At 40.8% G+C, this 25,752-nt stretch overlaps 2 protein-coding genes and 1 pseudogene across 4 annotated transcripts; 1 reads left to right on the top strand and 2 right to left on the bottom strand.

The window, feature by feature from the left end:
- Positions 1 to 970: 970 nt before the first annotated feature.
- LOC108619372 (uncharacterized) lies at positions 971 to 25,456 on the bottom strand. 2 transcript variants are annotated; one of them, XM_089475802.1, is made up of 7 exons: positions 25,328 to 25,456; positions 25,060 to 25,147; positions 3,535 to 3,801; positions 2,236 to 2,911; positions 2,035 to 2,178; positions 1,748 to 1,957; positions 971 to 1,586 (listed from the first exon to the last, which is right to left on the bottom strand). In XM_089475802.1, exons 3-7 carry the CDS (start codon positions 3,535 to 3,537, stop codon positions 1,420 to 1,422), a joined length of 1,200 nt encoding a protein of 399 aa, XP_089331928.1. In that variant the 5' UTR covers positions 3,538 to 3,801; positions 25,060 to 25,147; positions 25,328 to 25,456; the 3' UTR covers positions 971 to 1,419. The 2 variants fall into 2 exon arrangements, with proteins under 2 accessions (XP_089331928.1, XP_017871419.1); XM_018015930.2 differs by having other exon boundaries at positions 25,256 to 25,443.
- Positions 5,977 to 7,083, top strand: LOC108619377 (uncharacterized). Of its 2 annotated transcripts, none has more exons than XM_018015937.2 (2): positions 5,977 to 6,681; positions 6,788 to 7,083. In XM_018015937.2, the coding sequence occupies exons 1-2, from the start codon at positions 6,129 to 6,131 to the stop codon at positions 6,835 to 6,837; spliced, it is 603 nt and encodes a 200-aa protein (XP_017871426.1). In that variant the 5' UTR covers positions 5,977 to 6,128; the 3' UTR covers positions 6,838 to 7,083. The 2 variants fall into 2 exon arrangements, with proteins under 2 accessions (XP_017871426.1, XP_017871425.1); XM_018015936.2 differs by having other exon boundaries at positions 6,750 to 7,083.
- Positions 18,468 to 19,837, bottom strand: LOC108619381 (mitochondrial import inner membrane translocase subunit Tim13 pseudogene; annotated as a pseudogene).
- Positions 25,457 to 25,752: the final 296 nt, after the last annotated feature.

Genomic DNA, 25,752 nt, shown 5'->3' with positions numbered 1-25,752 from the left:
ATCCTTTTATAACCTTTCAAAGTGGATAGTTTTATTCGTATATATAGAATATACTATATATATATATGAAAAATACTGAAAGAGAGAGTAAGAAAATATGAGAAAAGGCTGCTAGAATAAATAATAAATATTATTACAATTATAATATTTATATAGCTCATAGAGCTGGTATTTCCCGTAGTCATATTTAGTATATACTGTGGCTGTTTTTAGTTTATACCCGCAGAACTAATATGCCCCAGCATTCTGATAAATATATGTATACTCAAATAACTCTTATATCAATATACTAGAATAAATATATCCCCTTACTCATATAAAACGAGATTGCTTTTCGATTTAGTTTTTAAAATTGATTTTATTTTAATTTTTTTTTTTTTTTTTTTGTATTTATTTTGTTTGATTTTGATTTCGTTTTCGATGGAATAAAAAGTTTACATTAGATTGTAATTAAAGTTTTGCCATTTGTCGGCGCAGCTGCTACAATAATTGAGCAAATATTCGTATCATTAGCTAAATAAATTTGTCATATGTATATATGTTAAGTATATAAATATGTATATATGTATGTATATATATATATATATATATTCGTAATGCGTAAATCGTAAATCGTAATTAGTATTATTTATATGCATCCCTTTTAAATGTTGAATTGTGGAAGAAAAGAATTGCTTAAATACATTTTATTATTAAGTCTTAGCCCAAAATGGATAAACGCTACAATTTGCTTTGTTTTTGCTATTCTGAATATCTATAAAAGCGCCGCAGAGCTGGGCAACAATTTGGTATTTTTGTGATATTTTCTTAGTATTGCATTGCTATTTTTTCGGTAGTTTGTGGGTATTTTCGGTACTATCTGTTATAGAATTTGTATTTCGATGAGATATAGATTTTCTTCTGTTTGGTGGTTGGTGTTTGGTGGTAGACTGTGTGATGAAAATACTTAATCAGAGGCGAATTTGATATGTTTATGTTTTTTTTTTTTTTTTGTTTTTTTTTTTTCTTGTTGACAAATCGATGTTGTGTGATGTAAACAACAGTTAATTATAACATTGTATATAGTTAAAGTCAAGTTTAAATAGAATATAAGCTAAGATTCTCGATTTAGATACCTCTTGATTCAATGTTCGAATTAAAAAGGAGATTGAGATTGATAGAGAGAGGAGACTAGAATTATCTATAATTAATTTGCTTGGAATATATATAGTTGTGTTATCATATTATTATATTAGTAAAGTAAAAGTTGTTTATTTTTATGTATTTTATGCATTAGTTTAATTATTATTGAAAGAATTTTGTATTAATTTATTCATTGCAAATTTGTTTAGCTGTGCGTTCGGAGCAAATGGCGTTTTGATATATCCCATATATCGTTGCAGAGAGTTGGAGCAAAAATCTTGAGCGTGATCGCAACGCTCACTCGTAGCTCAAGGACACCGTGGATTTGGGCGTGGGCAATGGCGATGTCTCCTCCTCATCGTCATTCTCCTGCGAGTCCTCCGGCTCACCGAGGGCGTGGACAAACTCATAGAAATCGATGCGTCCATCACCATCGACATCCACCTCCTTGATCATGTCCTCAACTGCATGGAAAAACAGGGAGTAAAGCAATACGGTATAGACTACAGGTTACGATATAAGATAGGAATTTTCTATAGAGCTAGAGGATATATATGGAAATGACTTGTATGGTCTTATCAGCAGATGGTGCTACGAATATACATATATATATGTGTATACTCACTGTCTTCCTCGTCGAGATCCTCGCCCAGGCACTGCAGCACGGCACGCAAATCGGAGGCGGTTATATAGCCACGATTGTGCTTGTCAAAGACACGAAAGGCGTCGCGCAGCTCGCGCTCCTCTTGGTCGGCTGAGGACAGGCCCGACTTGTCCTCGTATGTCATGTTCGACAGAATGTCGACGAACTCCTCGAAGCTCACATTGCCATCGCCTGCGGAGTCACAGAAATAGAAAGAGACAGAGACACATATAGAAAGAGAGAAGGAGAGAGAGAACGGGCCTACACACCATCCACATCAATTTCCTGCAGCATCTCTTGCAGCTCCTCGACACGCGCGAACTGTCCCAGGGAGCGCATCACTGTGCCCAGCTCCTCTTTGGTGATGCAGCCGTCGCCATCCTTGTCGAACAGGCGGAACGCCTCACGGAACTCTGGAAGGCAGCAAATACACTGATGACTGCCCAAGCCTACAGCTTGGCTTCACTCACCTCGCATTTGTCCCTTGGAGATGCAGCGACGCTTGTCCAGCGCTTCCGCATCCGCCTCACCATGGCCGGCGTCCACCGCATAGGAGCTGGTGCGCTGCGAGAATTGACGTGTTTTCGTTTTGCGCTTGGCCCGCACCGAACCCGTCTCGCTGCCCTGATCCCCGCCAGGTGTGCCGGCGGGCGCATGGGCTCGCACTCGTAGCGCTGTCTTCAATGGCGCACGCTGCGTGGCCAGCTGTTCGTAGTTATCGTAATCCTCCCCATCCTCGTCCTCCTCCTCCTCCTCCTCGTCCTCCTCGTCGTAGTCGTCATCGTCGTTGTACTGCTCGTAGACCACCTGGTCGCTAAGGTTCCGCTGCGCATAGCTGACTCGTGTGCTCGTCGTGCCCGCCGCCTCGCACGAGCTGGAGTCCGTGTCCGCATCCGAGAGGGCGGCCCTCTGTTGCTGTTGTTGTTGCTGTTTCTGCTGCTGGGCTATCAATTTCTTGCGTTGCCTTTGACGCCGCTGAAGTGGCTTCGCCGTCGATTGATGCCCCTGCAGCTCATTTGTATGCTGTGCCTGCTGAGCCTGCCTCTGGCCATCTACTGGCTGCTGTTCCTGCGCCTGCTCATTGTCTGTGCCCGCCGCCGTCTGCTCCTCGTCGGGTTCATCGCCACTGAGCGGCGCGTTCTTCGTCTATCGAGCAGAGTGTGTACAAAACGGTATCAAATTTTAATGGCAACGCGACGCCAAATCAATAAAAATATCTAAGAACGACTTTAAATTATAGCAAGAGACTTATATTCATTTCGAAATGCGAGCGAAATACCGGAATGACATGTAGAAGTAGTGTAGACATAGAATACTCAAGGGTTTTCTTCACATAGAATAAACAAAAATACATTCATTACATTCTTTATATACTCTATAGGCCTACGATCAGCTGTATGCTCAACGCTCTCTGATCTAAGCTCTACGTCTTATATTCCAGCTGTATGCTCTACGCTCTTTGATCTACGCTCTACGCTCTACGCTCTACGCTCTACGCTCTACGCTCTACGCTCTACGCTCTACGTTCTACGCTCTACGCTCGACGCTCGACGCTCGACGCTCTATGCTCAACGCTCTACGCTCTACGCTCTACGCTCGAAGCTCTATGCTCTACGCTCGACGCTCTTCGCTATACGCTCTACGCTCGACGCTCTACGCTCTACGCTCTACGCTCTATGCTGTACGCTATACGATCTACACTCTACAATTTTTGATTTACTCTCTACATTCCACACCCACACATTCCACATTAGAGATGTTCCCCTTACCATTAGCTGCCTCAGCTCGCGGGCAATTGTTGAACCAGTTAAAAACTTGTTAACTGCCGTGAAAAGGCGTTTTCCTTCCAATTTGACGGCCTTGCTTGCGACGGCTTAAGACTTTGAAGGTATTGCTTCCGCTATTCGCTGCCCACCTGGTTGGCCGACTGTTGGATGTGCGCGCTCTAGTTACACTGCTCCATGCTGAGTTGTGTTGATGGGACGCATTGGTGTTGCGCACTTATTGCTATTGTCCTGGCCAGAGCGGGGCTTCGGCTGGAAAATGAAAGGGAAACAGCGATATGATAATTAAGCAATTCACTCACACGCGGGTTCGGCGCGATTCAATTGGCTGCGCGTAATCGATGCCAGCCTTGTACGCCGATCAATTCCATTAGCATTAAACATTTAAATTGGCACGTTTCAAATTTGCTGCCATTGGCTAACGGCCTCGACGTGCCCGCATATGGCCCAGCCCAGCCCAAAGAGCAAGGAGGGGGCAGCCAGGAGAAGGAACACTGCCAAGGGATGGGAGTGCGTCCATCTCCCCCCACACACATACACACACGCACACATGTCTACCTGTCGAGCTAATCAGGCGCTAGTTGAAAACCATCTTGCAAATCGCATGACAGGCAGTTCACAATTACATGTCGGAATTAACCATACATAGCTGGGCAACGTGGTCGTTGGCCGTTGGTCCGGCCTGTCCAACTGCCAGCCACAAGCTCAGTGCGACAGCAGTTAATTTAACAGCTGAATGCATCGCATGCATTTAGTTCTCTTTAACTATTCCCATTCACTGACAACGCATATGCAGAGGCAGGTGCAGGCCAGCTACACATGTGTGCAACGGGAAAAAGTTTTATTATCTATACATTAGTAGAAATACTAGGTGCAGGTGGCCCAGCTGCATGATGAGTTCAAAGGTACATAATGGACCAGGTAAATAACTTTTTAATACTCTTCAAGTAAACATGGTCATGAATGTGGGGTTGTATACCCTGAACGAAAGCAGGGTATAATGGTTTCGCAGAGGAAGTGGAGGCAGATGCCAAACATGTAATAATTAATTTATATAATAATAATAATTAATAATATAATTATAAAATAAATAATTATGATATATTATTTTATTTTTGTATTTGTTCTCAAGCAGAACGGCGTCGGAGTCGGAGTCGATAAAACCGTGTCCGTCACACCGTCTATCAATACGTTTGCTTGCATGCAGAGATCTCTTTAACCACAAAAGACTTGTTTTTATTCCTAATTTCATTAATATCGATAAAAATCGATAATTTGACTTTGCTTTCCAATCGTTACTTTAATATCGTAAGAGCTAGAGTTTTTAGAGCTTTGGCAATTTTCTGACTTAGCATACCTTCCACAAACTATTAAAAACTTAGGCGTTTGTACGTACGTGAGAATATCATGATCAGGTATTAAAAGTTCATTCATGATTGGAATGTGTTCAGGTCGAGTAGTTACCTTCCTAGAACACTCTTACGTATTCAAATTACATCTAGAGCACTTGAGGCTACACCAAAATGATTGGCACATGCCCGCAATGCCCGGAGTCTGAGCAGAGCATATTAGTAGGCATCCAACATGTTCACTTTACAGCACCCAAGGCTATATAGAAACATATTGTTTTGCATGCTGCATGCTATGTTAACTTAATGTAAACTTCAGAGCACTCAAGGCTATGCAGAGAGCATGGTTACACTTGATGGAAATTTAGCTAAAAATAAAGGAAGGAAAATTTTGTACATGCTCCATGCCGATATGTTGAGGGCTGATTAGCATATTCGAACTTTTTGCTCCGACGACGAGCTCCATGGTCACTTGAGTGTAATTGAAAAGAACATGGCAGCAGCAGTGCTGGCTTGGAATGCGCATTTCATGGACTGAATGAACTGAACGATAATAATCGGCATTCAAATGAAATGGTCGCATTAGGAAGCTCTGCATTCTCTTCAGTCATCCAACAAGTTGGACGCTTGGCTGCATGACGATAATCTTTGGCTCTTTGCGGTAAGCCCTCGATGCTTAGCTGCCTTGGGGCGATGACTTAGCACGTCTTGTTAATGTCCTTAATCTACGTGACACGAGAGAGCAGGAGATGATGAAGGAGGGAGAGAGAAAGAGGAGGGAGAGGGTGGAGGCGCAAGCGATTGCTGCCGATGCGGCGCGGCTGTTTGCTGCTGTTTCCCGGGGGCGAACGGGGCGTATGTGTAATATGCCAAGGCTGACAGCCAAAGAAGCAGCTATAAATGTTGGCACAGTGATTGTGATTGATGTGCTGGCAGGACAAGTCGAGACACACAAGACAAGCACAAAGAAAGACACAGGCAGTGACAGAGAGAGCAAGAGAGAAAGAGAGAGAGAGAGAGAGAGTGACAGAGGAAGCGAAACGTGATTGGAGGAGGCTGTGACTGAATTGTGAGTGCTTTCAGCATTCAGCATTTATTATTTTCGAACGTATCAGTTCAGTCAGACTTGTGTTATTTATTTTTTCATTTTTCGATTTACATGTTCCATATTAATAGTTGTATTCATTTCTTGTTGTTTTTGTTTTTCCATTAGGACTTTTATCACTTGCAATGGATAAGAAGCACGTCTCCTGCATGAACATGCACAGCAAGCGAACCGTGAAGCTACTAATCGAGAAATTCGAGTGTATGGGTGAGTGCAAGGCTCAAATAGCTGGCAAGCAGAAGGACTGGAACATCCAGGCCGTTGCTGGCCGTGTTGCCGCTACTGTGGCCAAATTCGAGCACAGCTCCTTCCTCAGCCAGCGGTTAATGGAGGCACGCCTTCAGCACACCTGCGGCGATCAGGCCACAGAACTCTGGCTGGCCGAACTGAAACGCAAGATGCTCGAGGAAGTCATGAAATCATCGCAGGCCAAGCTCGCGCTCGCGGACAATGCGATACAATCGGAACGCGACAACGAGTCGGTGTTAGCGGATTTGCGGCATCAGGACATCTTGCTAGATCCGTCAATGATGCCGCCAGTACCGCCTCCGTCCGCCGCCGACGAATTGAGTGGCGACAAATCAAAGCATCTACTGACTGCACAAGGCTCGAACACCAGTGTCTACAACACAAACAATGACCTGCCACCGGTACCCAGTTTCAACGGATTCGACTTCTGTAAATATCTATCGCTTATCGCTTCACTCTGCTGGCCTCCAGTTGATTTGCGTTTCTCTCACATGAAGCAACTAGCCAAGTGCTGATATGTTCCCTATCTCGCCAGGTGATGAGGAGTGTCTATACTTGCGGCCAAGCCATAGCTGCAATTGGTAAATGGTTCGCTCACGCCTGGTGCCGCATTCTGCCCATCAACCGACGCGTCGACGTGTGCTCCACCTCCATGCAAGTGCTATATCAAAATTCTCAGCATCGTACATAGTCCGCGTTTTGGCAGCTTGCCTCATAGTTCGATGAGATGCAAAAGGTCACGACTGGAGGGCGATAAATCAATTCTATGTACGTCTTGTATGACCATTTAAATTCCAAGTGTATATATTGATAAATTTATGATAGCATTAATTGGTCTCTGCTCTTATCATTTCTATTTCAAATGGACCTCTCTCCCCCACCCTCTCCCACTCTCTCACGCTTTTAAGCTGAGATAAATTATAGCAAATTAGGAGTTTGATGACGCCCCAGCTCCTGCTGCTAATTGGGCCGGGCTGGGGTCAGGCGTCCTAATCGAAATGTTCAAAGTAGAAATATCAAAAGCAAAAATGAGATAAATGAAAGGCAATTAAGAGCCAATTGGAAGTAATTAGCGGAAATAGCCAGGGGAAGATATATACATTCATATATAAGTAAAATTGACCGAAATAAGTCGAGCAGCAACAGCTAAAAACTTAAATAAAAATTAAAGGTAAGCAGAAGAAGGGGTTAAAGGTAGATACAGGTGGGGTGGTCAAATCGAAATTGAGCTCAGTCCCCAGGAGTGAAATTTATTTGGGGCAAAAATTTAAATTGGATTTCAATTGCTGGATGTGCACAGTGTTGCAACATATTTCATTCCATGCACACTTTGCCACCTCATAAGGCTGCCCGAGGACATCATCAGCACCATTATCATCATCATCATCATCATCATCATCATCAGTATCAGCATCAGCATCAGCATCAGCATCAGCATCAGTAACATTATCATTATCACTATCATTATCAGCAGCTGCAGTTCTGCCTGAACAATAAAATGCCTGCATGCGTCCAAAGCGGAAGGATGTGACCAACATGGCCCACATGCAGCTGCTGGCAGTCCGTAGTCTGTATTCCGTAGTCCTGGCTGCTTGGCTGGCAGACCGCAAAATAAATGGCCAAAAGGAAGTGCCAAGGCGAGAACAAGAGAGAGACGAGGTCATTGCACGAGGACAACTAGCATGCCCGGCCCACGCCCACGCCCACGCCCATGGCCCATGGCCATGTCCATGCATCGATGCCTGTCGTGCTCCGCCCATCGCTGTCGACTAGCATATAAACTATCTTCAGCTTCAGCTCTGGTGGCAACATATGGCTGTTCGCTTAACACAGCACAGCTGCACAGCATGCATTCACGCTGATGGATTTCTACGTGGCAGCCACACACACACACACACACACACACATACATATATATAATTACCGTTAAACTGCTCGTTAAGCCGTTAAAACGTGCCATCAACTCAATTTGTGGACCTTGGCATTTGCATTTGAGCGACGAGCGATTCTCAGTCAGCTCAAATCATTCTCAGCTGTCTCGCAACATCATTATCGTCAGCATCATCATGGTTATTATATGTGCAACAACTTTGTGCCATCTCGATTTGCATTACACACAGCACACACAGCACACACTCACACACAAACCTTTGGCTAGCTGTTTGACAACAGCTAAAAACAACAAAAGTGTTAATTGTTAACTGCTGGTCGTCAAGAGCCATGCACCCATACATTCACACACCCACCTACAGACTCACCCACAGACCCACCCACAGACCCACACACACACTCTCACCTTCAAAGACAGTCTATCAAAATTGTCCGCAACTGACGTGAAATAAATGAAGGCAGCGTCACTCCACTGCACCACTGCACCGCCACTGCTCCACCACGCCACCACGCCACCAACCAAGTGGCACGTCACTAATGCGCTTTACATAACTTAGTCAGCCGGCAGTTGATTTGTTTATTAGCGCCGCCACCGCCACAGCCGCTGTCAAGTTGCAACTGGAAGTTGCACGTTGAAAGTTGAAGCCAGCTGCTACAAGTCATGTCGCAGCAGGAGCAGGAGCACCGTCAGCAGCTACCATAGCTAAGTGATGAGCCCTTGATAAATGAAACAAAGTTGAGATGTGAAAAGTTCGAAAGTGACTGAAGTGGAGCTCCCAAAAGCCTCGTCAACTGCCAGCGAGCGCAGCTCAATCAGCTGATTTCCAATTAGCAACTTTTGTGTGATGGCATGAGGCATAAGGACAGCAATATGTGTGTGACTAACTGTGTGTGTGTGTGAGGCAAAGGACTCGCAAAGCTGCACAACATTTCTAAAATGCATTTAACAGGCAAAAGGAGGCATCGCAGATCCCCTAAGCTATATCTATTCCAGATCAGCATGGCGAGCAGAGTTCATATAGTCATGTACGCCAGTCCGTCTGAGTGTCTGTCTAGTCTGCCGTCTGTCCATCCGTGTGAAAGCCCCGATCTCACACAAAACCCAAAGACTTGATATTTGAAATATATGCTCGTGTATATCTTATGCAGCTTATCATATACATATATACGGCGCTCAAGGAACCGTCGGTATACCCGGAAGACACTTTAACCGTATTTGCTCATATAAGTTTATCCGGGGACCGTACGGACGCTATAAGCGGATTCTACTGTATATATTATATGTATATATACAGTCGAGTATCGATAATTTGTACCCCGCTAAATCGAAAATCATGAAAAATCGAAAAACAAACTATATTTCCTTGAAAGAAATTCGTTCTCAATAATTCTCGATAACTTGAATTTCTGTGCTAATCGCAAAAAACTGATCGCTTTGCGATTTCGAATTATCGGGATTCTACTGTATATAACCTTTATTTAGATTTATTTTTTATATTAGTACTAAATTGTTAATAAATAAATTTATATTTAAATTTTTTTGTAATGCATCCCATTTCCTTATTATTTACAAAAGTTTATCAATTTATTTAGCATTAGCGAGTACTGTAGAAATTAAAATTCTTTGACTTCATGAAATCTGTGTAATGATTCCCGAGATTTCGTAATTTTAAGATTTTTAATATCCCTCGCCTTGACACACTAGAGACTTGCGCTTAGGCAAATACACACATATGAATTTCCCTAAAAGATTCTGAAAGTTTAATTACGAAATTCTCTGTGCAAGAAAAGTTGAATAAAAGTGCCCATGGTAAACCCCCTCTGTGACTGTGTATGTGTGTGTGTGTGTGTTTACTATGTATGCATGAGAGAAGCGTACAATAATGATTGGCATATAAGCTCTTCGCAGAGTTCAGGTCATATTACTTCTTGGGACTGTTTTGAACTGAAAATATAGCAAGCTTACCTTCTCTGTCATATGCTCATATATTTACTTATTCTTCTTCTTCTTTACAAAATTCCATTTTAGCGTATGCAACAATCGAGTCAATCTAGAGTATCTCGAGTCTATGGAAAGCTATAGTTGTCTATTGAAACTAATAGTTTATACTAACTTCTAGTCATAACAATAACAATATCAACTGTAATAACAATAACAATTACCTAGTAGCTGCTTTGTTGAGCTCCCTATAATGTAGCTTAAGCCATGACTATAGTCAGCTCAAAGTATAGACAGCTTTTTGAAGCCTTCTGTCAATCATGACAAAATACATTCAAATCGAAGAAATATTAATTTAAATAAATATAACATTCTTTATTTTATTCCCATCTCTATTTAGCTCTATTACACATTGAGCATTCTCATGCATAAATTATGCTCTCTGTATATATATATGTGTGTGTGTGTGTGTGTGGATATATTTACATCGAACTTAGTCAATTTTAAGATGGAATAAATTGTATACATTTTTTGTAGCATACTTATGTGCGCGTGGGGCTGACAAGGTATTCGAGATATGCGAGGTGCTCTAGGCAATGGGCAATGGGCAATGGGCAATGGCATTTGTTAGTATATGAATAAAACACAACCAATTCACAATGGACCCAAATACAATACGTTGGCAAACCCTTAGCAAATTGGCATGCGGTTGGCCGCAATGCGACTGAGCCGCATGAATATGGTTAAGGCTGTAAAGCCTCAAAGGGTTGCGCGAACAACAACAACAACAGCAACAACAACGAGTGAAAGCCGCAAATCTTTTTTTGGCGCCCATTTTATTGTTTAATTTGAATTTCTTGCTGCCGCATGACGCTGAGCTGCGGCTTGTGGCTCGCGGTTCGCGGCTTGTGGGCGTGACCACAGTGTGTAGTAGTAAATCAGTTGGAATAGTTTTTGTTTTTTTATTAGTTTACACACGTTCGCTGTTGTTTAACTGGCGCGTAGCGGCGGGCGAGTCAACTTCTGATGCTGATGCTGTTTGGCTGTCCAACATTCCGCATACGCAATATTTCATCTGTGGAAAGTTGGCGAAGAGGAAGAATGCGACTGGGATAAACCAATAATGGAAATATGAACGCAGCTAAAGTTTACACATTGCCAACGCATAAATCACATGGTGCACACAAATAAACAAACAAACGGAGCAAACAAATAAATGAATAAACATACACACACACAGTCGCATATACACCCATGTGGGCCAAATAAACAGTATAAACACACACACACACACATTGTGGGTGTATATACACAGATATATATGTGTGTATGTATTGGAGCAGCGGCACGCCCCTTAACGCCCATAGCCGCCCATTCAGTGTGCAACACGTAAATTTTGGCACATAAAATTTTAACAGCTCAAGCGTAACGCAAAACAAAGCCACGCAAATAAAACATTGTTCAACTTGGCAGACAAGGAACCATATATATATATATACATACATATACATATGTGTACAAGTGTGTGTGTGCGAATCCTCGTGCATGTGTGCAATATTTGGCCAGATTTTTATGAGCATGGCTTTACGCTGAATGGGATGCAGCCAGGCTTTAGGGAAAACCTTCCAAGCATATAGCTTACAAAGGCAGCTTGAAAAGTGTTATAGTAAAAACTATAAAATAGAAGCGGCATGCTCAGCTGTAACTTATCCTGCAGGCGTCATAAATCCTACAAGAAAATAGAACAAAACTAGGCGCGATTGGCAAAGAGATAGGCGAATAGACTGGCAATGCGGCCAAAGCAGCTCGCACCGAAACTAACGAGAGGAGAAGGCTGAGATGAACCACAGGGGAATCTGATGAACTTGAAAGAGTGTCGAACAGAATAGAATGAGGAATAACTGAGTGTAGATGTGAGATAAGTGTGTAGTTAAGATTTAGAGTCATGGCTGCTAAGACAATAAGCTGCAACAGTTGGACCACAATATGATGATGGGAGTTACTTGGGGGAAAAATATATATATGTAGAGACATGAAGATAAATACATCATGCCTGAAACCCTTTGGTCTGGGTTTAAACTTTTTATTTAGAATTAATTCCTTGTAACAATAAATAATAAATAAATAAATACATCATTTTTGTTTTTAAATGTACACAATTCGTTATGCTTTTACAGAAGGAATAATGTTTTTATTAAAATTTTGTTATATATTTTTTTTTATTATTGCATTTTATTATATTTTATTAATTGTTATATTTTTATTATTAAAATTTATTCTGATTATTAATTATTCAAGTTATAAATTTTAAAAAATTTATTAGAATATGGTATTTTAATTATTGTATTATATATACTTTTAGTGATATTATTTAACATTTATGTTATGATTTATTTTACTATACTTTTTATTACAATTTTTTGTATTATCAATTGTAAAAAATATAAATTATAAGCCGAACTTTTCCTAAAATTTTTACATTATAAGCAACATTTATTTATTTATTTATTTTGAATATTTTGAATATTATTTTTATTAATATTTGTTGTGATTATAATCTGTATATTAATCTTTTGTATTACAATACTTGTTACTTATATTTTTTTTTTTTACTATTCAAATATATTGTAGTTTTATTAAATTAATTTGTAATTCAATTAAAAATATATATACTTAATAATTATACAGCATAGTCATAATTAATTGCAGCCTAATTCGAATTATGCAAGCGCTTTTAATGAATTCTATTTTGTGGTATATGTGCAGAGACCAACATATAACAATTACTAATACTCTCTCGGCAAGCGAAGAGAGAATATTGGCATACTGAATGTCTATACAAATGCAAAGTCTGAGACACAAAATCTGAGATATAAAATCAAATATACAGCCAACATATGCAAATATACATATATGGAGTCTATACATAATACATGCATACGTACAGTACATATATATATATATAATATATATATATCTTTGACAGTTTTCGCACTAGAATAGGATTATTTGACATGACTGACCTCGTTTATGCAGTATATCGATTGATTTCTAAATAAATTAAGCTGCTGGAGCATGAACGAGTATTGTGCAGTCAGTTGGACATCACGACAATATTTGTTTGATTATCGTCCATTGCCCATATATGTATTACATCCGCTTTTGCTCTCTGTGCAGGTTGTGCAATAGCATAACAACATAAAGCGGCTTCTAATTAGTTTAAACAAAGCAACTAATGATCAAACTAATCAAATGCAAATACATGTGTAACTATATATATATATATATGTGTGTGTGTGTGTGTGCTTGTGTGTGACATGTTGATTTCATGGTATGCTCAGCATTTAGCCAGGCCTATTTGTTGTAAATAATGCAAACGGATAGGCGACAATGCGCTCTGCGTGCTTCTGTTTCTGACAGCCACCTACTCGATGATAATTTGCCGTGCTCTGACAAGGGCTGGCCGGAGTTGTGGAGGGGTAATTGAATTTCACTGAAATGCCAATAACGACGATAAATAAAATAATAAAATATGCAAATGGCCATTAAAACAAATGCAAAGATGTAATCTCAACTGCAGATATCCATGTAGAGCAGAGGCAGTCCGTGCAGCAGTCTGGGCAGCCGGACAAAAAATCCGGTTGGAAGGAAGTCCGTTGGGCAAAGAATTTCATTCAAGCGGAATGCACAAACAATTAGCCAATTGAAAAGTTCTGACCAAACTTCTGACCAGACCAAGAGCTCGAGCTCAAACTCGAACTCGAACTCGGGCTGAAGAAAGGCATCGAGTGAATGCGCCTTGAATGTGCAATCAGCGTGGGCATTGTGCGGCACTTGCAACAGCATTCGACCACAAAAGAGTCGAGTGGGACACTTGAGTGGACTCTGGTTACACAACGTCTTTCAATTGGCATTCAAGGGCAAAGTTTTGAGTGCCAGTTAGCGGAGTCGCAAGAGCTATTCACGTTTTTGCACTCAGGCACTTATCGGTCAAGTGAAACAAAGATTATCGATAAAAAAAATAGTGTTCGAATCACTTAAGCTTGAACGATAAGTTTCGATATAATCGAAAAATTTAAAAGTACCATCGATTGATACATTTTAATATAGTACAATCAATTTTTCTACCTTGAATCTCAATGTGATTACGATAAATCAAGAGTACTATCGATTTACGCATATATCGATTATAATTTGAGCAAGGTAGTCAAAACCTATAAGTATTTATCTATTTTGTGAACATCGATTATTGGGTTTTACCTTGACTTTACTTTTATTGATACGACATTTAGCTGGACTAAGTTTACACTGGGGATTGACTTTGAATATTCGCAGGTTCAGGTTTGTTTCTTACAACACAGCAAACACATCAGGTCGACGTCTATGACTGGCTGAGATCAATCGATTACACTGATCGATTAGAAATCCCTTGCTCCATCGCAGTTGCTTATTGTTTATCGGAACATCGATTTTGCTACACAAAATAGGTCATCACTAAAATTTCGAACATGGCAACATTTCACGGGCTCGCATCCAGTCCTTATCTCGTCTGCTCGACACTCTCATGCCTGGTCTGAGCAACGCGTCGTCCATTCACCAGCAAGGTGAGCGTCTTCACAGTTCTCGGCGCCTGTTGCGGCGGCTCAGCTCGGAGCACAGGTGGCGGCGCCGACTGCACACCGTAGACGGTTAGCTGCTCGAACATTTGGATCAGTTTTCGCACATTGCTGGCTCGTGGCACAGGACTGGACGCCGTACAGGCTTCGCCCTTGACATTCGCACTGGACATGACTTCACTAGAAAATTTTGCCCAATTCCTAAATTCAGAGTGTGAATGAAACTAAGAAATTCAGTGTTGCCTTCTCTACGGAATTTAAAAAATTTGTGTATAATTTTGTGTCCGAATTGAATTCACTTCACTGTTTACAATGTGTTTATTTCGAGATCTGAAAACCGAATTTCCATCGCACAACAACAAATGATTCGCCTGCCCAGTTCCCAAACGAAGTATCAAAGTGGATATCAAACATTAAGTAGGCGAATCGAGCTGTGTGTTTGTGTACTAGGCCTATGTGTGTGGTAAAGACAAACTTTTAGCACTTGGAAATGCTAAATTTTCAGCTATATTATCCGGAAAAGTGTCAAGAAAAGTTTTCTAATTCGAAACACTGCCCAAGATAAAAGAGAGAGAGAGAGAGGTACATATGGATACCTCTCATTATAATCGGGCCTCAGTAACTTCTTTGCATGGATAATAACACAGAAACCAAGCCTACACTACACTACTTAAAGCCTACACTACTACAATAGTCTAACCGATACACTAAATGCATAACAATATAAGCTAATGGATTGGCTGTCATCTGACATTCAAACGAAATCAAATTACATGCAATGTGGATTACGACCTTTATAAATAATTGAGTGCATTCGATTGGCATTGAGTTTATTATTTAATTAAACAAGAGCTTTTGACACTTTTATTTTGCGGCCCATAATTGGGCATAATCCAATCAAATGCAATTTAAACTGAAATCAATTTATTACAATTCTGCAATCCACCAAAGTGTTCTCACTTGATACGTGAAAACTGTTAATCTATAATAAAATAATAAAAAAAATTCAAACGTTTTTTTTTATACATATATGAATGAATATTGAATGAATGAATGAATATACATATGTTGGTGAAAAAAAAAAATAAATAAATAAAATAAAATCAAATATATAAAAATGAAAACAAATTTTAATTTTTTTTTAGCTTCTATAGTGATTACAAATATTAAATATTGGCAGAGCAACAGAGCCATGGTAAACCAACTTGATCCGAAAGGCTTTATGGGGCAAAGCAGACTCAACACGTTCGTCTGGCAGCTTCAGTCCTTATGGCTTTATAAGCCCGGCTATCGGGCAGTCGTTTGACTTGAGGCACGCCTAGCACTTGATTTGGTGTCGACTCCAAACGCTTCAAACTTTCGTCAATACACCATTGAGATGTCTCTTTGCACCTGCCCACTTGTGCGATGCCATTGAGCCTAATGAATGAGGCTTTGAAAGTTTTCATTGCTGTTATGGCTCAGGTAGTCTGAAGAGGCAGCTCTTTTGGACAGTTTAAGAGAATGAATCAACTACGAATTCAACGACTTCGAGTGATTGCCTCTTAAGAGGAAACTTTATGATTGCCAAAAGAAAATATGAAATCAAAAATGTTGGTTTCATTGTCATAAATCACTTAACATTAATATATATGTGTAAAATATTTATTTGGGCGAAGTCATAAAAGTTACTTAACTTTTGAATCCATAAGAACTAATTGGAATTCATTTTCATTACAAAACTTTAGATGAAATTAATTTGGATGCTCAGACATGTATATACTAAAAATATATATGTATTACCACCTCAGCTCAACCTGCGTAATGACAATAAACTTAATAAATCCCCAGACACTTGAATTGAGATACAATTTCTGCTCTGCTGGCAAACAAACATTTTTCCAGCTAAGCACGAGGCATTAATTTATAATAAATTTTACTTAAATGTTGACTTAATGCAGTCAACAAATGGCGAATCGGGGGGAAGCACGGAGGGGGCGGCTCGTGCGGTCGACATGAGCTGGGGATGGACAGTAAAAAAAACAAAAGAGGACCAAAAAGGCAGTTACAGCTCGACACGAATGTGGCTTAAACGACTTACAAAAAGGCAACACGAAAATGGCGAAACTACACAAAAACTTTGTGAATGTGTAAATGAAGGAGGGTATGAGCGACCCTGAGATACCCTGCATAGTGTAATGAAAAGGAAAAGTGAATGAAATGAAATGGAATTTATTCAGAATGCAAGAGTAAGTTCTTCTATGGGAGATTGCTTTGGTTTAAGTCAAAGGGTTTGAGGGGCGATTCCAATCAACAACCCAGTCCCCCAATTCGGTTCATTACAGGGTATGCTGGCAAGTGGGCCTATTGAACGTGTTCGCTCCTGTTGAGGTGGCTTTACATATGTTAGGACATATGTACGCATATGCATATGCCACATTTGTAGTCATGTATGTAGTGCGTGCGTGTCTGTGTGAGCGTGTCTTTGAATGTGTGTGTGTGTGTGGCTCAAATTTAAATGTTTGTCTGTGTGTTTGTTGAGCTTGTTGTCCCTTTTATGGTTGCTTCGCGTTGCCTTTAAGCCTTTTATTTGCTGACGTCATCACACACGCACACACGCACACACACACACTCTCATTTTTCACACACTCCACGCACACACGCAGTAGTAGTAGCTGTCTGTGGATTTGCATTTTGCGCGCCTCATCTATTTTACGTATTCATCGCCATATTTGCATGCGTTTTATTTTCTTGCTCGTTATTTGCTGTGCACACACACACACAAACCATCCGCCCACACACAGAGAGAGACACGTGGTCGTCCCTTCTTTTTGTGGCATCCGAGTCACTTTTATTACACTTTTGCAAAACTGACAATTTTTCTGGCAAGTAGATTTGTCGCACCAGCACAGCAGAGCTCAGCTCAGCTCAGCTCAGCTCAGCTCGCTTTGGTACGTACTTGTTGAGGAGCAGCGTGAAAAGCGAGGGGTAAGGGAAGTACGAGGCTGGGGCCAACGAGATCTCAGAGATCAAAAGGGTGTATGTAGGGCGACTTGTTGGCTTTGGATGTCAACAAATTTAACATGTTAAATCTAATCGACTGTTGACGGTTTCACGCTCGCACACCAAATACATACACATGTACATGTATGCGTATATCATTTATATTCCTTTACAACAGACTTTTACGCGTTGCAAACGTATCAGGATATTCATGTGACATCTGATAAAAGAACCGCACATAATACTTGAGTTTTTAATCAAAAATAAAAACTTGTACATAACACCAGATTCCACACACAAGCCATGAAGTAGATCCATTTGACATGATTTGTCGTTAGGCAAGGGCATAAAGGTATGAAGGATATGAATAATGTATAATGGAAACTTCAACAATTGAAATGAGAATCGGGCACATTGTGAGCCTTATAAAGTATGCCTTGATGCCATAGACTAATTCTATTTTGACTGCCTTTCGCAACCTTTCAGTTTCCGTGCCAAACATTATCCAAAGGTTTTGGAAATTACATATTTAAATCTAAAAAGTCGGGCTTTCTCTCACTGATAAGTATATATTCTAAGTATATACTTCTTCATGAATATCTTTTAGGTGATTCCTTTAAAGTAATCTCCAGCACATATGGGTTTTCCTTTTGTGATCATATGCCATCTATAGCATCCTCAGTTTGCTCAGTTTCGGGAGCAAGGAAAAGTCCCAGGGGATGATTACATTGAGTATATACATAGCTCTTGGCCAAAAGCATTGGATGAAAATCAAAGACTAACCAAGAAATTGAAAATTAATGTTTGTAATGTATTTGTTTGTAATTTTTTTTGTAAGTAGAACAAAAGCGAATCATGCTCGAGGACATCCAGTGCACAAACATGCGTGGCGAATAAAAAAACATCACTTGAAGTCTACATGCGTCAATAATCTATTGGGTAGTGGGTGGGTTGACTCAGCTGTGGGCTCTACTTGGTCTCTCGCATGAGTCGCTTGCTGTAGGTGAGAGAGACCACCTTGAGGGAGTCCATGAATCGATCCATGCACTGCACCAAGCAGCGCTCCTCGGCTCTGGCCAGCGATGTGCCCGGCCTGTCGATGCATTTCCTAAAGCAGTTCACCGTTATCTTGCCCAGCATCTGCTGTGCGTTGGCCAGCGCGATCTGCTGCCGCATGCTCCGAAGTGTTTCGGCACAGTTTTGGGGCTCATTCTGCTCCATGCCTCTCACATCACCTTTGCACTCTCCTATCCGTCCTGTCCTTTGTCTGTGTCTACCCGCTTTCTTGCGCTCTCGTGGGAGCTATTTAAAAGAATTTCCTTATATTTTTCAGTGCAGCCAAAAATGTGTGTATTATTCTGTGTGAGTATTTTAGTTTGGAGTGAATTCTCCGTGTAGTAGGCAGAGTACATTCACAATACGGCATGCCTAGAGCCTGACTGAATTTCATACTGAGATTGGGGAGGGCAGAGACAGAGAGAGAGAGAGGGAGAAAGGGGAAGAGGGAGAGGTGAGAGGGGGAGAGTACGTTTGACAGCACTTAGGTTGCAGTTAACTGTAATTTACGGCCCGCCCCATTCGCCCCAGCCGACCAATTTCAATCATATCTTATGTATGCAAATCTGAAAAGCTCAAAGTGCAGTCATTTGCATCCGCCCGCTTAGCACCGCCCTTTGATTCACAATGGTTGCAGTGGGTGGCCCGCAAGGCCGTTTGCCTGCCCTTTCGGCTTCGAGAGAAATTGCACAGTTTGAGGTGGAAAGCAAAATTGAGTGAGGAATGCATTTTGGGTGCAACTCACAACTGACTTACCATAGATGGACAGCAGCAGGAGTTAGTGACCAGCAGGAGAAGGTAGTGCTCACACCTGAGCACTGCCTGAGTAATGGAGGGAGACGTCAATCAGCACAGAGATTTAATTACTATGCAATAAATTCAATTGTAGGTCACACCTCACTCACTCATAATTATCACTAGTTTGCTTAAATTTCGGTCAATTAATCAATTCACGGTGCAAGGTGCGAGCTGTGAGTGCATTAGTATGACGAATTAATATCGATAATTGAAAATCAATCAAGTCAACTAGAATCACACTAGAGAAGTCAGTATAGTATTCTATATAATGTATGTATGTATATAGTATGTATGTTTAGCAATTCAATTTCAATTTAATCATTCTCATATTTGCAAAGTAAATCGATCAGTTGTCGATAATTTATCGAAAGACTACATCACTCTCAATAAGCTAAATAAGTGAAAATTCAGGTAAAACATTGAAATTTTGAGAAACAAAGATAAGTAGTACATTATAATCGATAAATTATCGATATACAAACGAATTTATACCGAAATTTAAATACAATTTAATAATTGAATATAAGAAAAATGGGTAATGTATACATAGAAATTTGAATGTTATTTAGAGTTGAGTCGATAAAGTCTCTCAGTTATAAGTATACAATTGATCGAATATCGATAAATTCAACAATAGCATGCTATTGTTTTACACAGTTAGAGCTCTACACAGTTCATTTGCATACTGTATGCAAGAAATATCTTTTCATTTATCGAACAAGTCATAATGTCTATCGATTTCGCATGGAATCTGTGTAATTGAAGAGAGAATCTAATTGGGGCATAGTCGCACCGTCTCACTGTCTCACCATCTCACCGTCGACCAGTCGTCAATTCCGCTTCCGCTATCGTTAACCGTGTCATGTCCTTGCTGCTGGACGAACTGGCTGGCTGTTTGGGGCAGATGTAGCGCTACCCACTTGGATTACACTTGGCCAAAAATTTTCGTATGTTTCTCTTTCATTTTTGCTGAATGGCATTCGTTTTTGTTGTGCTCGCTGTTATTTTTATTGTTGTTGCTCCTGCTGCTATTCTTGTGCCCAAACGACGCCCAAACAATGACAGGCGACATTGTGGCACACGGGGGTGCAACATTGTGCACGGGTAGCGGCGGCGGCGGGACGGGATGCCACACGGACATGCAAGGCCATCCGCAATTCCAGCAGCACACCCCCGCTTGACTCTCAGCCCGCCGGTGGCCATTGTGTTGCAGCTTTTGCGCTTTTGTATACGTAACTGCCTGCTGCCTGCTGCCTGCTGCATAGCTGCACTGCCGCCTCACCTGGACAGGCGACAGCTTACAGGCCACAGGCGATGGCGATGGCGAGATGGTGAGATGGTGAGATGGCGAGATGGGCGCTGGAAGCGATGGCCACTGGTGGGGCGACAGTTGACAGTTACCGTATTGCATAATCAGCAGCAGCAGCAACCATAAGCCGAGCTCGGGATTAGCCAGAGCCAGAGCAGCACAGCTCGATCGGGACCATCAGCATCGAAATGAATGCTTGCCGTCGTGGCCGTGCCAGTTGCAATTGGCAAAACTTTCTGACAGATTCCAAACTATTCATATTTGCAGCAAACATCGATGCAAAGTTATGCACTTAATCAACTTGATGATGCCAACAGTAGCGATAAAGTGCTTTTTGAGGGGACGGCCCGGGGCAAAGGACGATGTGAAAATTTCTTATGTGAAAAGTTTTGCAGTCATTTTGTTGCTGCTGCTGTTGCTGCTGCTGCTGTTGCTGTTGCTACAACAATTTTCTTCTCTGTTGCCGTCTTTGAGTCAGTCATGTAAAATATTTGTTGCACGTCAGCGATGCTATATGTATGTGTGTGTGTGTGTTTCATACAGCACGTAGACACATGAGCAGGCAGCTCAAGGAACTTGCTGCATGATCCAATTCATTAAATAAAAATTATATTTATGATTTAAATTACATTTTCGCCAGCTTCCCAGCCCAATGACAGCCAGCATACTCAACTTGTATGTGTGTGTATATGTGTGTGCGTCAGTAAGTGTCTGTGTGTGTGTGTGTGTGTGCCTTTACGCGTGCACTGCAACATTCCAGATTTTTTCGTTGCACTGCAATTTGGGCTAAGTGAAATTTTCGTAAGCTGAAACTTGTTTTGAATAACCAAGTTCTCTCTTGATACTTTTATCTTAATTGAAAACAAACAGCTCTGCCTGACTACAAAACACCCTGCATGTGTGTGAATGTACATAGCTAGACAATTTTAAATTAGTTTCTTTGTTTTTTAGATTGAATAATCGAATGTTATTACAAAGAGCAAATACAAGTGTTAAGGTAACTTCGGCTGCACTTAGAGAGAAGACGAAAGAGACATAAGGAACATGATGGGTGGCAGTGAAACGGGACAAGAGATAAGAAAAGAAGTGAAGAGAGAAGACGAGAGGAAATAAGAGGGAAGTAAAAGTTCTGAGGGGACGAAAGCTGATGAGAAAAATGGAACAGTGATAAGAGAATCAAGAGATAAGAAGCTAGCCAACGTGAGCGAAACGAAACGGACAGGAGAAAGAAGAGGAGGACATGAAATCGTATGTTGGTAAGAGGAGGGAGGAGAGGGCAGGATATGAAAAGAGGCGGTATGACGATAAGAGAATAATCAAATTGGATGCCAAAGATTACAATAAGTAATACTGTTATACATTAAAATGGTATATAGAGTAAAATGCGGTTATAGCGATGCCCGGAATAACCCGCTATAACCGTATAAGTTTGCTCATATAAATTTGTCCGGTGACCAGAATTCGTCGTCGAAATAAACGTACGGACTACAAGCGGAGCTATTATAACTGGATTCTACTGCATTTATACGTGTAAGTAGATATTATTATACATTAAAAATTTTAAAAGTGAAATTTCATTGTAAGCTCTAACAACCACTCTAACTTTTTAAAAAATTCTAAAATATTTATAATCATTCGCAATTATGTAATTATTGCTGTAAGAATTTGAAAAGTTCCGAACGTGCCAGTTTATTTAATAATATGAGAGCGGAAAAAGTTAGCGTTCATAAGCTCGTCATATGACGCCCGACGTCAATGGCTTTGACCGACTGCCAATTAACTTTAATCAAATCTAAAGAGCTTAACGGTACACGACATGCTCTCCGTATACAGACATACATATCTACATGTATGTATATAGGTAAAAAATTAAATGAGAAAACAACAAACTGAAGCAACGAGCGCCTGTTTTCAGGTTGAAAGCATTTCCCGGCAGTGTTTTGGGACAGCATTTACATCAAGATCCGAGCTGAAAGTTTTGAGCAGGAGGTGGAGGTGGAGGTGGAGAAGGAGACGGAGTGGAACTGGGATGAGACGTGGAGTGGGTGCTGCTGTTGCTGCCTTCAGGTTTACGAGCAGCAGCAGCATCCCCAAAAAAACAGAGCAAACAAATTTAATAAGCGTAGCAGCTACAAACGACAACAAACAGCAACAGCAACAGCAACAACAATAACAATAACAACAACGACAATAAGAGTTGGCAAAGTTTCAAGTGCGACCACGCCCAGTGTGCCAAGTGCACAGTGCAAGCCCCAGTTCCAGCCCCATATCCAGCCCCATACCCAGCTCCCCTGCAATGCCCCAAGTCCCCAATCGACCGCCACGTGCGTCATTTCATAATCAAAAACATTCGTAAATTTTGGCGGAAATTGTTTTCACTTTGTTTTTGTTTTTATTTATTTCTGTTGTTGCTTGCCTTCGCTTTGCTTTGTTTTATTTTTTATTTTAGTTTATGTTTTTTTATGCGTTAGCAAGTCAAGACGCAGCAAAAGCCAAAGGAGACGAAATCAGCTTAAAAAGGTTGCCAGCCAGGCGAAAGGATGTCGAGTGCCGGCCTCGGTGCTCCCAAAACGCTGTGAGCAGCAATAGAGTCTTCATGTTGTTATCTCTTGCAAATTGCAAAATGAATCACGCAAAGTGGCCCCAAAGCCGCTTACTGCACAACAGATTGGCATCCTCTCTTACATTCCTTTTTTTTCACTTTTACTTTTTCATTTTCCTCTCCTTTTTTTTTTTTTTTTTTTTTGTAGGGCTAACCACGTTTCCGTTTCCGCTTCTTCTTGCGCTCGCCGTTTTCATTTAGCTGACGACTGAGAACGACCCGCCATTATGCTGCATGACCTGCAGCTATGCCTATTTGTCACTTGGCACCCGGACACCCGGGCACCCGAACAGCCAGGCAGTCAGGCATACTGGCACCCTGACACCCTGGCACCCTGGCACCCTGGCACCTAGACACCCACGCTTCGTTTGCCCTCCTGGCCTGCTCACTTGATTAATGTTACGTCCATTTCAGTTTGGCTTAATTGTTGTGACCAAAACAATTTCCCGAACCCTACACACCTCGGCACACATAGCTCTCTGCACAGATTACCAACTGACATACGCTATAAACCCGATCTCTGCAATCTCCGCGCCCCACTCGACACTCCCACATTTCCGCTCGCTGTTTCTATTTCCTAATTGTTTCCGTTTCCATTGCAAATTGTAGCCATTTATTATTATGCATTTGCACCAAAAAAAACACGCCCACTCGCCCCCACCCTCTTTGGTTTCTTGCAAATATTTTGGCATATTTATATACGATGCACATGTTCATATACGTATATAGGTATCTCCACACACACCCAGCTAGAGAATATATTTTTCTATAGAGCAAACCTTGACAAATGTCTGTGGCCTCCTTTTGAGAGCCTTGGCAAAGTTCAAGCACAAGTTGAATTGCACTAAAAGTAAATAGAAAGAAAAGTGCCCAGAGAGCAGCGCCCAAATGATGAAATGCTTCATATTATTTTTCTTTTATATCAATTCAGTCAAATGTACTGCGGGCTATTTAGCCTGCTTTGATAGCCAATCAAGTCAATGTTGTCTGCTCACGAAAGGAACTTTCAAAAGTTTCATTTTCCTTTTTTTTTTTTTTTCTTTTTGTCTAACAATTAACGCAAGGCCTAACAATTCAGCTTACCGTTATTCCTTGAGTTAATTGTTTATTTTATTTTGGGTTTATTTTTTAATTAGAGATTTTCCTTTGTGGCCGCTATTTCGACCATTGTTGGCTATTAACTACCTTTCAGGACAATATTCTAAGAATGAAGGAAAGGAAGCAAACGGAAACGCAAAGGACAATAAAAAAATAAAAAAGATTTGTTTGGTTTTGACAGCAGCTGGGCAAAACGAAAGATTTACAAAGATTTGCAAATAATTACATTTTTTAGATGAAGCCCAAAGAATCACAAGCTCTTTGATATCTTAACTTTTCAAATTTGGATCTTGAGGCTTAAGCTTACCCCTTTCATTTCCTGTTTACTTTTAGTATCAGCTTTAATTCAGCACATAAATTTCGTTGATTCAATTTGAATTTCTAAATATGCCCGTTAAGGCGCGCCAACCATAACCTCAAACAAGAATTTGACTGCATTCGACTTGATCAACAGTTTCGGCCATAACCTCAATTTCTGTTTACACGATTTTGGATAGAAGCTTAAAGTTGAGCTTACCTTTTGTATTGACTGATGCACGATGCAGCTGATACGCTGGTAACTGTCAATCAAACTTTACGATACCAACAGCTGTACGAGTGGCGCTCTAAAAGGAATTACAAACATTAAATATAAGAGATATGCAAGTTCAAATTACAAGTATAGGGCCGCACTCTACTTGTATTTCACACGATTCTTTCGACCAATCACATACCCAAGCACTCGAAAAAAATATATGTATATTTGGCAAGGTGTTTTAATAATCTACATATGTATGTGCACGCACTTCGAAAACTCAGAAACTCGTTGAACTTCTGAAAACACACAAAATCAAACTTTGCACGGAATCTCGCTGCAGGCGAACGCGACAAAGACGACGAATGAACTAACTGTAAATACGGCATATGGAGCCACAGCCTGCGGCAGTGTAACCACCCGGTGCAAAGCAAAAGAATACCAAAAGTAACGGTATTTAACAAATATACATGGGGCGTTCCAAAAAGAACAAAGCTTGCATCCTTTATACGTGAGGAAAGCACAAACGAAAATATTTTTGACTGCTTTCGAATCAGAATAAAAACAGTCCATGCGATAGATTTATGAATGTAGCTCATTAACATGACAAAGCAACATCAGTAGTTGCAGGTTTATAATTAACATATTTACAAAACAATATAATTAGTACAAATTTATATTTTCTAATAAGCGTTT

This window comes from Drosophila arizonae, chromosome X (genome assembly GCF_054131065.1).
Source record: "Drosophila arizonae isolate 15081-1271.41 chromosome X, UAZ_ARI_1.0, whole genome shotgun sequence".
Taxonomy (NCBI): domain Eukaryota; kingdom Metazoa; phylum Arthropoda; class Insecta; order Diptera; family Drosophilidae; genus Drosophila; species Drosophila arizonae.
This window is presented reverse-complemented; position numbering and strand designations above follow the sequence as displayed.